Here is a 13,954-nt window from a genome sequence, read left to right on the forward strand (position 1 = left end):
AAATATTATTTTTATGGATGGCCAAGGAATTCTGGAATATGTGATATAAAAAATAATTTTGTCAAGCCCTGAAGTAAATGGGCCATTGAAATGATTCAGGAGGCGAATTGTGGTGAAATCTGAAGTAAATTCAAGCATTTTGTAAAGAAGCAAACTGCTGCATGAGAGATTAAATAGCTCTCAGAACACTGCCACAAAACTCATCTTCTAAAGCACTTTTTCCAGTTCTAATCATGGTCTATGAAGAACATATATTTTCCTTATTCCCTGCTTCTACCAACTGTATTAAAAATTTTAGCCAGCTTTACTGAATATCAGACACTCCCTATTGACTTCCTTATAAATCTTGGCCATTGCATCCTTTGTTCTGAAGTGTTGAAAGGCTTTTGTGAGGCTGTATTTCTTTAATAATAATAATAATAATAATAATTTGTTTTATTTATATACCGCTATTCCAAAGATCATAGCGGTGAAGAGCAAGTAAGCTAATTTGCCCCCAACAGTCTGGGTACTCATTTTAGCGACCTCGGAAGGATGCAAGTCTGAGTCGAGCTTGGGCCCTTTTGCTGGTCTTGAACTCGCAACCTTGTGGTTTTGAGTGAATGGCTGCAGTACAGGCATTTAACCACTGCGCCACCAGGGCTCCCTTTGATAGAGGACTTTTCATTAAAAGCTGTAGGACTAGATTTTTAAAATTTTAAGGTGGGGGGGGGGCAATAGCAAAGACACTTCACCTATTCCAACAAATACCGCAACTGTTGGTATTAGAAGCTAATTTTTTTAAAAAGTTGTAACTTAGGACACATTGCCAGGCATACTCAGAAGTTAATTCAACTGATATCCATGGAATTATTTCCAACCTTTAGAATACGACTTGTCAATGGGAATTTGATGCCAAGAGCTAGATACCTTAAGTTATTTTTCCAGCCCTGGACTACGACAATGATCTACAATTTAACTGTTGCATTTACAAGGCAATCAGAAGTAAAATATATGGCCCCCATTCCCACTTTTTATCTTTACAACTTATGTATGTTGGTGCAGTTGCACAGGTTTAAAGAGACAGACTAAGCAGCATAGATAGCTCAGTGAGCTTCATGGTTGAGTGAACATTTTAACCTGAGACTCTCAGACCAATACTTTAAACACTGCATTATACTTGCCCTCAGTTTGATGTTAACACTCAACAGTTTAAAATTCATACTTGAAGGTGTACTAGAACACCAAAAACTTCACTTAGCATATCTTGCATAAAAGCAAACACAAGGAAATTGTTAAGCAATTTGCCTCAATATAATTCTTATGCATAATTAGGTGCTTTCAGGTATTGTATAAAGCTTAAGAAGAAAACAAAAACAGCCATCATACCAAAATATGATCTGAACAAACTATCAACAGAATTTACAAACAATGTAAGAAACAGATTTGCTCTACTAAGCATAATCAACCAGGAACCAGAGGAACTATGGTCAGAAGTTAAGGACATAGTCAAGGAAGAATGAAGAAAGATACTAACAGTGGCCAAAAAGAAAGAAGAAACAATGGATTATTTATTTATTTATTTCATTTAACTTCTATGCCATCTTTCTTTGAAAAAAAAAGACTCAGATAAGAGAAGAAATGCTTCAAGCAGAAAAGGAAAGGAAAGAAGCAAAAGAAATGGGAAACTAAAACAAAACCAGAACTATGAACACAACTGTCCAATGACTAGGGCACAAAGATAAAGAAAACTACTTTAATAACCAATGTAAAGAAACAGAAGACAACAACAAAAAAGGAACAAGAGTCCTCTTCTCCAAGAGCCAGGAACTCAAGGGAAAATTCAGACCAAGAGTGGGGATGCTCTATGACAGGGGTAGGCAACCTTTTTGAGCCGGGGGCCGGGTTGCTGTCCCTCAGACAACTGGGGGACCGAAGCCAGGGGGTGGAGCTTCCACCCTCCGGGTGCGGAGCCGCACACAGGGGGTGGAGCTTCCATCCTCTGGGGCAGAGCCGCATGCTAGGGCGGAGCTTCCACTATCCAGGGGCGGAGCCACATGTCAGGGGCGGAGTTTCCACCCTCCGGGGGTGGAGCCGCATAATAATAATAATATTTGCAAGAAGCTACTAGGCAATGCCATAACACAGGAAAAATGCATGCACACTGTCTCAACCCAGAAAAGAGCAAGCAAGTCCATGTGGGGGGATTTTGCAAAGAGAATACCAAAGGATAAGCATAATGATAGCAATATTTGCAAGCATGGAAGCTACTAGGCAAGGCCACAAAACAACAAAAAATGCATGCCACTGTCTCAACCCAGAAAAGAGCAAGCAAGTCCATGTGGGGGGATTTTGCAAAGAGAATACCAAAGGATAACAACAATAATAATAGCAATATTTGCAAGCATGGAAACTACTAGGCAAGGCCACAAAACAGCAAAAAATGCATGCCACTGTCTCAACCCAGAAAAGAGCAAGCAAGTCCATGTGGGGGGATTTTGCAAAGAGAATACCAAGGGATAACAACAATAATAATAGCAATATTTGCAAGCATGGAAGCGACTAGGCAAGGTCACAAAACAGCAAAAAATGCATGCACACTGTCTCAAACCACAAAGGCACAGGTAGTATAACCCCCCTCCCCCAATGAACAAACCTCTCACCTGGCTCAGTGGCTGTGGCTCTCTCTCTCTCTCCTCCCTCTCTTTCTCTCCCTTCCTCCCTCCCTCTCACTCCCAACCTCTCTCTCTCTCTCTCCTCCCCCCCTCCCTCCCCCTCCCCCTCCCTCCCTCTCTCTCTCTGCCTCCTCCTCCTTCCCCCCGCTCCTCCATTTATAGGAGGGAGGGAGGGCGGAGCCAGGAGGGAGGTGGGCGGAGCCAGGAGGGAGGTGGGTGGCGCCCATTGGGAGGCCCACTGTGGCTGCCAGAGCCCCGTTTCAGGGCACCGGAAGCTGCAGCGGGCCTCCCAGAGGCCCGGTGCGGCTGCTGGAGCCCCATTTCTGGGCTCCGGCTGCTGCAGCGGGCCTCCCAGAGGCCCAGTGCGGCTGCTGGAGCCCTGTTTCAGGGCACTGGAGGCTGCAGCGGGCCTCCCAGAGGCCCGGTGCGGCTGCTGGAGCCCTGTTTCAGGGCTCTGGAGGCCGCAGCGGGCCTCCTAATGGGCGCTGCCATTTTGAAGGACAAAATGGCAGCCGGAGCAGCCAAAATCAGCAGCGATTTCGGCGGCAGGAGGGACCGGGGGCCAATGGAAAGGCGCCCGCGGGCTGGATCCGGCCCGTGGGCCGGAAGTTGCCAACCCCTGCTCTATGATCAGAAGAGGAACACACTACAAGATCAAGAAAAATAAATAAAAAGATGGTGGAAGCAATATACAGATGAGCTATGCAAAAGAAGAAAAAATGAACGACGTATGGAATGAAGAATCATACGAAGATGAACCACAAATCCTACAGAGCAACGTGGAAGCTACAGTAAGAGATACTGGGAAGAATAGCTCACCAGGAACAGATGACGCTCCCATTGCATTGCTATAATTCACATAGATATAATCAATTCTAGTGACAACTAAAATATGCCAAACAAAAATATGGAAAACAAAAAGGTGGCCAACAGATTGGAAAAAATCAGTATGCACCCCCATCCACATCAGAGGAGACACAAAAGAATGTTGCAACTACAGGACGATAGCATTAATTTCCCACACAAACAAAATTATGTTCAAAATTCTACAGTATAGAATCCAACCATGCATGGAGAGAAAAATCCCAGAGGTGCAAATGATGTTCAGAAAAGGAAGAGCCACTAAGGACCACATTACAAACATACAATGGCTAATGGAGCAAATCAAGGAATTCCAGAAGATCAGCATGTGCTTCACAGACTACAGCAAAGCCTATGACTGTATCAAGAAAAGCTATGGAACACTCTTAAGGACATGGTAGCCCTGATGGGAAATCTGTACTTAGGTCAAGAGCCATGGTTAGAACAGAGTTTGGAGAAACAGAATGGTTCCCAATTGGAAAAGGGATCAGAGGCAAGCCTGCATTTGATCACCCTACCTTTTCAATTTGTAAGCAAAAAATATCATATGAAGCACAGATCCGAACTCAGTAGACATGAAGAAGAGTGAAGATAGGAGGAAGGAACATCAACAACCTAAGATATACAGATGACAGCATACTATTAGCAGAAAACATCACAGACTTGGAACAATTATTAAAGAAGGTCAAAGAAGAAAATGCAAAGGTGGGCTTACTACTGAACATAAAACAAAAATAATGCCCATAAAAAAGCTACATGAATTCAATCTAGACAAAAAGGAAATCAAAATAGTAAAAGAGTTCCCATATCTTGGGTCAAACACTGATTAGAATGGAGACTGCAGCCAAGAAATCAGAAGATGACTAGGAATGGGAAGTGTCATGTCTCCAGAGCATCTTTGATGCTCTTGAGACATATATTTAGTTAAGATTATATTAACTTTTCTATGTATTAGTTTAGAAGGGGAAATAGAGATCTACAGCTTTAAGAAATACAAGGATTGTGGGAAATCCCAGGGTCTCTTACTGTCTCCCTCTAGTTAGTTTCAGGTGTGTAGTAAGATTTCAGCCAAGTCAGACCTGGAGAGAGTATTTTCCTTTGAAAAAGATAAGTCCACAGAAGAAGAAAGATAGAATCCACCAAGAAGAGAGAGCAAGGTATTTAGGAAGGACTATTGAGAAAAAAGAGATCAGTTTTATGTTTTGTGTTTATAACCAGTAAAGCTTTTGGAAACTTAAGAAATTTGTGGACAAGTCTTTTGTTCTGGCTGTGTTCCCGAGAGCCAGAGGCCTTACTACACACAGGAAGGGCAGCGATGAAAAATATAGCTAAGATCCTAAAGAGTAAAGATATACAACTGAGCACAAAAGTTAGAATCATTCAAGCCATTATATCTCCAAAGACTTTCAAAAATGTGGTTACTGGACAACAGCAAGGACAAAAGGCTACACAAGTGCTTCCCCACAGGGAAGACCCTAAAGAAAAGCCAGCATTGCTAACAAAATCTTTGAGGTTATTACAAAAGTATCACAGACTATACTATCATCCTTGTTTTCTGCAATGTAGGTAAAGCAGAAGAAAAAGCTCCTTTCATGTGTAACCCTGTCCTATAAATCATGATGTTACTGCATCTAAACCAGGTGTAAGTTGTTACTTCAGTTCTGGACTGTTCTTAATTTAACTTGGTTATTTGTGGAGAAAATGCTGTAAAGGTTGATGAGTTACATTACAGCCATTGTATCCATCTGAGTTGTGCTACGCTGGTGCCCTAATTCTTCTGTAGGTGCAGTCAATGGGAACTGAACAGCTGACTTCAATAAACATTGGTTATTTTTACAGATGTCAGTGAAAACGATGCTCACATTTCCTACACAAAAGCTTTTCTGCTTTGTCTAATATTAACATTCTTAAGTGGCAGAGTGCAGACTAAAAGTGTTCTTTGTGTAATTTTTATACAGGATGCCAATGTACTCCAAGCTACTAGCAAAACAACTTTCAGTTTTTCAGGTAAATTTGTTTGTTTGAAAGACATACATTTTTCACATTAACTGAGTAGCATTTCAATGCCTACTTATTATAGAAGAAATATTTTACAGGCTTCTTTTCTTTTATTTATTTTAAAAAGCAATAATTGCTTAAAAGCAATTTCTGAATTAAAGCCTTTTCACCTTTGGGTTTAAGATCGAATGTATATGAATTACTGCCTGATGTTGTCTTTGTATAATATCAGTTTGTTGTTGCTGCTAATCCACTCCTTTTTGTCTGATACCCAACTTTTGTTGTATTGTGTCCGAAGTAATAGATCCCCCCACAAGACGTATTAAATCATGACTACCAACAAAATCCACCAAGATTGTATCACTTTGCTGCTTCCAATAGGGAGACTAAGTTCATACTACAGGAAGTATAAATGGGGGTTGGGATAAGAGGTTTTAAAAGCCCTAGCTAGCCAAACACAAAACAAGTGCAACAAGAAAATGTCACAGATGAGAGGGGGCATTGGGACAATGTGAAAGAAAACATCCCTGCAGTGGATTGAAGATGACAAATGTGGGAACATCCTACATTAATATGTTCCAGGTAGATGGCTCTTATTAAAAAAGAGCAAACACAGGCCTGGAACAGACAGGCCAAATTAAGTGGCTTCAAACGATGCATGCCTCCAAAGTGGCCCAAAGCCACGCTCCAGTCCTTTGGAGTGGAACAAAAACGATCAGAATCATCCAGCTCCTGGTGGCACGGGTTGGGTCCTGTGGCTGCGGACTTGTTTAGGAGCAGGCCATGCAGTCAGCGTGATCCTGATCAGCTTTTGGCTGGAGCAGTCTCTGGCCACTCCTTCCCACCCATCTGCTTCTGCCCACAGTTCTAATTACATGTTGGTTGAAGAGATGCTGCGTATATGTCCGCAGCAAAAGGAAGGAGGAGGAAATGGTAGGGCCACTGTGTGCAGAAGATGGCAAAATGCTAACAGGGGACAGTGAAAAGACAGAATTACTCAACACCTTTTTTGCTTCAGTCTTCTCAGAAAAGGCAAAGGGTGCTCAACCTGAGGATAATGGAGCAGAGGACAGAAAAGGGGAATTTCAGCACAGAATAAATAAAGAGATAGTAGAGGAATACCTGTTTAACCTAAACGAATATAAGTCTCCAGGACTAGATGAACTACATCCAAAGGTATTAAAAGAATTGGCAAATGTAATATCGGAGCCATTGGCAATCTTTGAGAACCCCTGGAGAACAGGAGAAGTCCCTGCAGACTGGAGGAGGGCAAACGTTGTCCCCATCTTCAAAAAGGGGAAAAAAGAGGATCCCAACAATTATCATCCAGTTAGTCTGACATCTATACCACGAAAAATTCTAGAGCCGATCATTAAACAAAGAGTCTGTGAACATCTAGAAAGCAATGCCATAATCACAGAAAGTCAACACAGGTTTCAGAGAAAGAAGTCATGCCAGACAAACCTGATCTGGTAAGTCACTCGGCCACCATGACAATTCCCCTGCAAGATTGACACACTAATACTAGAATATAAACTAGTGTCCTTATACCCCAACCTCCGTCCTCCATCTACTACCCTTCTTCCTGCCCATAACACAGAATTTGCTGTATCTACTACCTGTGTACAATTTTGCCACAATCCTGCCAAACATTACTCATTCTCAGGTTCCTGTTTTTGAGGATGCGGCCTAGTTTATTCTACTTCCTTTATCTATCCCATTTCGTGACCAGTTTCTGGAGCACTCCCCCAACCCAAACATGGTCACTCCTGTTCTTATTCTGCTCCTTTTCTGTTGCTAATGGAGTTTAAATTTTATTGCCTGGATTTTACAGCTCTTTGTCTCTCAGAGTCCACATGGCCAAAGAGAGGAGTGGCCTCTGCCAGCACTGATATATCTCCAGACTATCTTAACTTGCAATAATTTTTTTAAAAGATCTCCACAAAATGTAAACCTGTGACTAACATTAGCAACATCTGTATTTCAGAAATAATCCAGTTAGACACCACTTTAACTGCCATGGCTCCATCCTGTGGAATCCTAGGATTTGTAGTTTGTTGTGACAAGAGAGCTGACAGAGGTTGAATGTCTTGCAAAACTACAGTTCCCAGAATCCCACAGCACTGAGCCATGGCAGTTAAAGTAGTGACAAACTGCATTATTCCTGCAGTTTGAATGCAGTCATTGCCATCTTTCAGGCCTAGTCTCACAGGTGAGGCAACTTGTCCTCACTACAAAACAGCATGTACCATCCTTAACAATAATAATGAAACAGGTCATTCACATCCTGGGCTGATTGACAACAAAGAGTTTCTGCAATACATTTTGCCCCTAGAGCAGCTGCCTGTGAGGATGAAAGTTTCACAAACATCTTTTCAGACACATGCAAGGGGAAACTGAGCTTGCTATCTCCTTATAACAAGCAATACCATGAATGGTGTACAATTCAAATACTGATACAGCACTGGTATTCAGAACGAACTATCTGGTCCAGGCACCATAGTGAATATATGAAGAATATCAAGTAATTGGTGTCCTGGGCTCTTAAATGTGTCAGATCAATAAAGTATTTGCTCTCTATCAGTGAAGAACAAAGGAGAGATTATAGGAAGTTCAAATTAGCAAGGTAAGAGTAGATAAATTGCTCTGTTCTAGATAGGGAATACCAGTGAGCAATAGAAAAAGCACACCATTGTTTGGATAGAATGGAAAAGTGTGTGCAACCTGACAGGTCTGTTTCTTGTCTTATACACAATGGTCCAGTTTGTTTCTTATTATCTTATACTACATGCATTAGCTAGGAGTTGGATGTTATCAGATTTCCCTCTTCTGTTGTAATCCTCATTCTGAAAAAAGCTTTAGATGAATAGAATACCACAAGTATGTGTGTGTGTTATATGCCTTCAAGTTACCTGATGACTTATGGTGATCCTATGAATGTCATAGGGCTTTCTTACACAAGAAATACTCAGAGGAGGCTTTGCCAGTTCCTTCCTCTGAAATATAGCCTACAGCACCTGGTATTTGTTGGCAGTCTCCCATCCAAGTAATCAGGGCTGACCCTGCTTAGCTTCTAAAATCAGACAGGATCTGCCACCTTTAAGAGTAGTTAGGCCCTAGGTAATTTCTGTAGAGGAGAGGAGTGTTATTATAATTGATTGCAAGCAGGGTTTAGGAAGAGAAGAGCAATTGCTACAATACCACCCAAAAATAGTCTGAGAGGAAGAGGCAAAAGGAACCTGTGCCAGAGCTTGGGCTGTAACTCCAAGCCTCCCAGTCAGTGTAAGACATCCTCATAGATCAAAGATGCCACACATTAGTATCAGGCTGATAGGAAACCCTGCTGGGAGTTTTCCACTTTCAGAGAAGCTAAAAACACTAAGAGAACAAAAAAGAAAGAGGGCATTATCAGCAGCAAACATCAGGAAGAAATTCTTCTAGAACATGGCCACATAGCCCCCCCCCCCCAAAAAAAAACAACAACAACAACAACTAAGAATCCCTCTCTGCCTGTGCTGCCACTATCTGGGAAGTGAAGAATGAAACAAAAAGCCTCTTGCCACAGGCACACATAAACACACTGAATGAGCCTCCAAGTTTTACCCTCAACGTATCCACAGGTCATAGCAACATCCACAATTTTGGCCCCAAAACCTGCCCTCGACTTATACATGAGACTGATGTATAGTCGAGTATATACAGTACTTCAAAAGCTCAATAGCAGAGGACAGTAGGGGAAAGGAGGAAGAGCCTGAGGCGGCAATGGTAGAGTGGAGAAAGGAATACAAAAAGGGTGTGTGCACGTTTCCCAATCTATCCTACCTACACAAACTGAGATATTGCACTGTGCCACTTCTAAAATCTCAAAACGGCTACTTTGACGGAAGTGCCAAATAAACACTACAAACCAGCACCCTAACAAACTCAAAAATGACAAGGCAGAAGGCAACAGTTTGGGAGGAATCACCTGTCTCATCAGAAACAAATTATTGGAATAGCATTAAGGGGAGAATAAAACAAAATAACTGAAAACAAGTTGTCAACAATACACATTTTCACCACAGAACTCCTTCACTTTTGGGGTTGGTTGATGTTTATTAAATTAATGTTTACTTGTAGATATATATTATTATGTAGATATAACACAAATTCCAAATACACTCAGTTAATAAGGTAACAATGAGCAATTTTCATATTTTTTTTTTTCAGAAAGGAAACTGAACCAATGTGTTCATGCCTCACCTATACCAATTCCTGCTTCAAAAACAGAAAAGTTTGCCAAGTCAACAAGAAAATTTCTGCAATAAATATTGTGGCGGATAATGTGTCCTAGCTTAACTAATAGTAAGACCTTGTTTACTGAACACAAACATTGTACTACAGCATTTGTATTCCAAAAGTCTAGTTCTCTCTTTGCTTAAACACATACAAATGGTGTTAACAGCATGCCAATTACCTTCTTTCTTTTTTTTAAGTCAGTTGTTCCACATGGAATAACATTTTGAAAGATTATTGAAGACACATTTTGATTTAAGGTGCACTAAGACTCTGTGGTCTGTTCCAAATGCCACAGCTCAAGCCTGGAATGTGAGATTAAGGGTGTCTCTCTGGACATGTCCAGAATGCCCAACCTCAGATATTGGGAATAGACAGCCTGTTTCCTCCCATCTGTGTTATGAGCCAGAGATGCTTTTTAAGTATGAGGGCCTAGGTTCTAAGCAGACTAAATCTTGCTGTCTTCCTCTTAAAAATTAAAGCAATAGGGATGTTTGAAGGAAATTGTTAGAGTCAGCAGGAGAGAATTTAAATTTCAGAAACATCCCATCCTCTGCTGGATCGAACAGCCAAAAGCCCTGCACCACCCATCTGATGTCAGCAAAGCTCATGGTCCTTTTGTTAGTGAGATTTGCCCCTAAATGCCACCATGCAGGCACACAGCTCGCCACAAAAACCATTGGCAGCATCAGCCAGGGAAGGAATGGGAAAGAAGGTGATCTGAAGAGACCAACAAGCCAGCAAAATATGAAGCTTCCTTGCCTTTGTTGGGCACACCTGTCTAAGGACGCATCTGCACTGCAGAAATAATGCAGTCTGACATGATTTGAACTGCAATGACTCCAACCTGCAGAATCCTGGGATCTGTAGTTTGGTGAGGCACCAGCACTCTTTGATAGAGAAGGCAAAAGACCCTGTCTACAACCCCAAATTCTAAAAAGCAATGATTCCATGAAAAGGACCTACAGCACTTAAAGTAGTGTCAAACTTTATTGTTTCTACAATGCAGATGCAACCCAAACCTAAACATCCCATGTGGGTGGAGGGCATCCACTTGGTGCTAAACTTGTTAATAGGGAAGCCACATCCTTCTCACCTTCAAAGAAATTTTATTTGTACTGCACATCAGTGTAATGGTTTCAGTGTTGAACATGGACTCTGGAGACTAGGGTTCGATTCCCCATTCGGTCACTGGGTGACTTTGGCAAGTCACACCATCTTGGCCTCAGAGGAAAGCAACGGCAAAATCTTTTCTGAACAAATCTTGTGAAGAAAACCTGATGATAGGTTCACCTTAGGGTTGCCATAAGTTGGAAACAAGATGAAGGCTCATGAAACATCATGAAGACACAACAACATCTCCTACTCGAGGGGGGCTTGGGGGTTGTTATGCTTAGGAACCAGCAGCATAACCCCCCATAGATATACATACATATACAGTTGCCCTCCTAACTTGCGGATTTCGGATCTGTGACCTTAGAAATCCAGAGGGGCGACCTCTGCTATTTTTAATGTGGTGCCCTTGCGCACACGCCCCATTCAAGCCTATGTGGCTTGAATATGCGTGAGCCTCCATTTTCGGGGGGGGGGGGGAGAGAGTCCAGAATGGATCCCCTGCAAAAATGGAGGGCCAACTGTATACATATATTTGTTGCTTCTGTTGTGTGCCTCCAAGTCGTTTCTGACCTATGGCGACCCTATCAAGGAGGTTTCTTGGCAAGACTGGTTCACAGGAGGTTTGCCATAGCCTTCTCCTGAGGCTGAGAGTGTGTGACTTGCCCAAGGTCACCCTATGGTTGTGTATATATACATAAAAAGACATTGTATGCAATACACAGAAGAGTTACATAAAAGAGATGACAAAACGATGGACAAATGGAACAGAGAGCCATATGAAAATGAACCCCAAATTTTAAAAAGCAAGGTGGAAACGGCAATAAGAGATATGGTGAAAAGGTCACCAGGAACAGATGATATTCCATTCAAACTGCTAGTCCTGATGAGGAATCTGTATTCAGGACAAGAGGGTGGTGTCAGAACACAACATGGAGAAACAGAATGGTTCCCACTTGGCAAATGGGTCAGACAAGGCTGCATCTTACCACCCTTCCTGTTCAACTTAAATGAAGAAAATATTGTAAGAAAAACAGGATTGAACGCAGAAGAAGGAGGAGTGAAAACAGGAGTAAGGAATATCAACAATCTACAATACGCAGATGACACCATAATACTAGCAGAAAACATCAAAGTCATACACACACACTCACAGATATATTTATAGTGTGTATATGTGTGTGCATGTATATCTATCTGTTCATACACACTACAGTGCACCTGTGCCATATATGGCTTTCATATGCTGAAGCTGCACTGCGAGGGAAACAATGGCATGCACACTGTGTTGTGCCACGTGTATGCGCCCTATTGTTTTCAATGGGCTCAAGCATACGTGGTTTTCCCCTTATGTGGGGGTGGGTGGGTCAGGAATGGATCCCCCACATAAGGGAAGGACCCACTCTTTTGTGTGTGTGTGTACACACATACACACACACACACACTATATATATATATATATACACACACACACACACACACTAAGTGTGTGTATATATATGTGTGTGTGTGTGTGTGTAATATATTCACTCTCTCTATACCCAATATACATATACAGTTGCCCCTCTGTTTTTGCGGGGGATCTGTTCCGGACCCACCCACCTCTGGTAAAAATAGGAACTCACTAATATCCGAGCCCCATTGGCTTGAGTGGTGGCCCATGCCCACAGGTGCACACCCCATTTTGTCCCCCTCTGTTTGCCACCCACAAATGGAGGGGGAGGGACCCAGATTCAGGTCTCCAAAAACAGAGGGGCGACTGTATATTCTGTACACTATATATATACTCATTGTCTATATATATATGCTCTCACTCTTTGTACACAATACCCACTATATATATATATATATATATATATATATATATATACATACTCTTTTTGTGTTTGTATATATATGTGTGTATATGCCCCCCACACGCACACTATATATATATGCCATCTCTACACAATATATACTCACAGTCCATATATGTATACACACACACTATATATATATATATGCTCTTTCGACACAACATATAAACACACACACAATATATATATACCGTTTTTAAATATATACTGTTTTTAAATATATATATATATGTATACATAGACACTATATATATATATATATACATATACACAAAACACGCTCTTTCTATAAAATATATACACACACAATATATATATATATATATATAAAATATACACACAGACACACACAACACACTCTCTTTCTATAGAATATACACACACAATATGTGTGTGTGTGTGTGTGAAAGAGAGCCACACAAAGGGAGACGAGGATGCCCCACAACCACCAGCCCCTCCCCTCTGGCCCCTGTGTGTGTGTGTGTGTGTGTGTGCGGTGAAGGGGGAGGAAATGGCGGGGGGGGGGGTCGGGGCGTGCTCACCTCTCGAAGCCCATGCGGAGCATGAAGAGGGCGAGGGCGAGGGGGAAGGCGAGGTAGAGGTCCTCCACCTGAGGGAAGGCGGCCTCCTCGGTGCTCTTCAGGTCCGCCCAGGTGACGTTGTGGGGCAGCCAGAACCGCTCGTTCCAGAACCACGCCAGCAGACCCCCGCCGCCGCCGCCTCCTCCTCCTCCTCCTCCTCCCCCGCCGCCGCCTCCTCCTGCCATCTTGGCTTTGTCTCTCTCCCTCGCTCTGGCTCCCGAGGCCAACGGGGGAGGGATGCTCCGGCGCCGGTGCCGCTCCTCAGGGAAGAGAAAGAGAAGCAGCACGAGCCTCGGCCAGCGATGCTCCACACTCAGCTGCAGCAGCAGCAGCAGCGGCGGCGGCGGCGGCGGCCGGATGAGGAGCCTAAGAGCAGCCCGCCCCGCCCAGCCCCGCCTCCCCCTTTCCCTTCCCTGGAGCCTTTGACAGGCTCGGGGGCGGGGCCGGAGAGGCAGGCCACGCCCCTTCTGTCACGCGGGGCTTCCAAAGCAGGCTCCTGGTTGGCGGACGGCAGTGTCAGGCCCCGCCGTGGCCCCGCCCACTCTTAACGCTCGCGCGCGCCCGTTGACTGAGGAAAACTAAGTGCCGGCTGTTTGGTGGTTGCTCTCTAGCTCCA

The 13,954-nt window shown here is 43.0% G+C and overlaps 1 protein-coding gene across 2 annotated transcripts in view; it reads right to left on the reverse strand.

Annotated features, from left to right (window-relative positions):
• The window catches only part of LOC149313797 (ceramide synthase 6-like), a 137,031-nt gene extending 123,574 nt beyond the window's left edge, over positions 1–13,457 (reverse strand). For both annotated transcript variants that reach the window (XM_089519814.1, XM_089519813.1), the window contains exon 1: positions 13,300–13,457. In XM_089519814.1, the coding sequence (XP_089375940.1) occupies positions 13,300–13,322 (23 nt within the window). In that variant the 5' untranslated portion in view covers positions 13,323–13,457. The remainder of the gene's footprint in view (positions 1–13,299) is intronic.
• Between the last annotated feature and the right edge of the window lie 497 nt (positions 13,458–13,954).

This window comes from Sceloporus occidentalis, unplaced genomic scaffold (genome assembly GCF_023333645.1).
Source record: "Sceloporus occidentalis isolate IW3139 unplaced genomic scaffold, rSceOcc1.0.p SCAF_4, whole genome shotgun sequence".
Classification (NCBI taxonomy): Eukaryota; Metazoa; Chordata; class Lepidosauria; order Squamata; family Phrynosomatidae; genus Sceloporus; species Sceloporus occidentalis.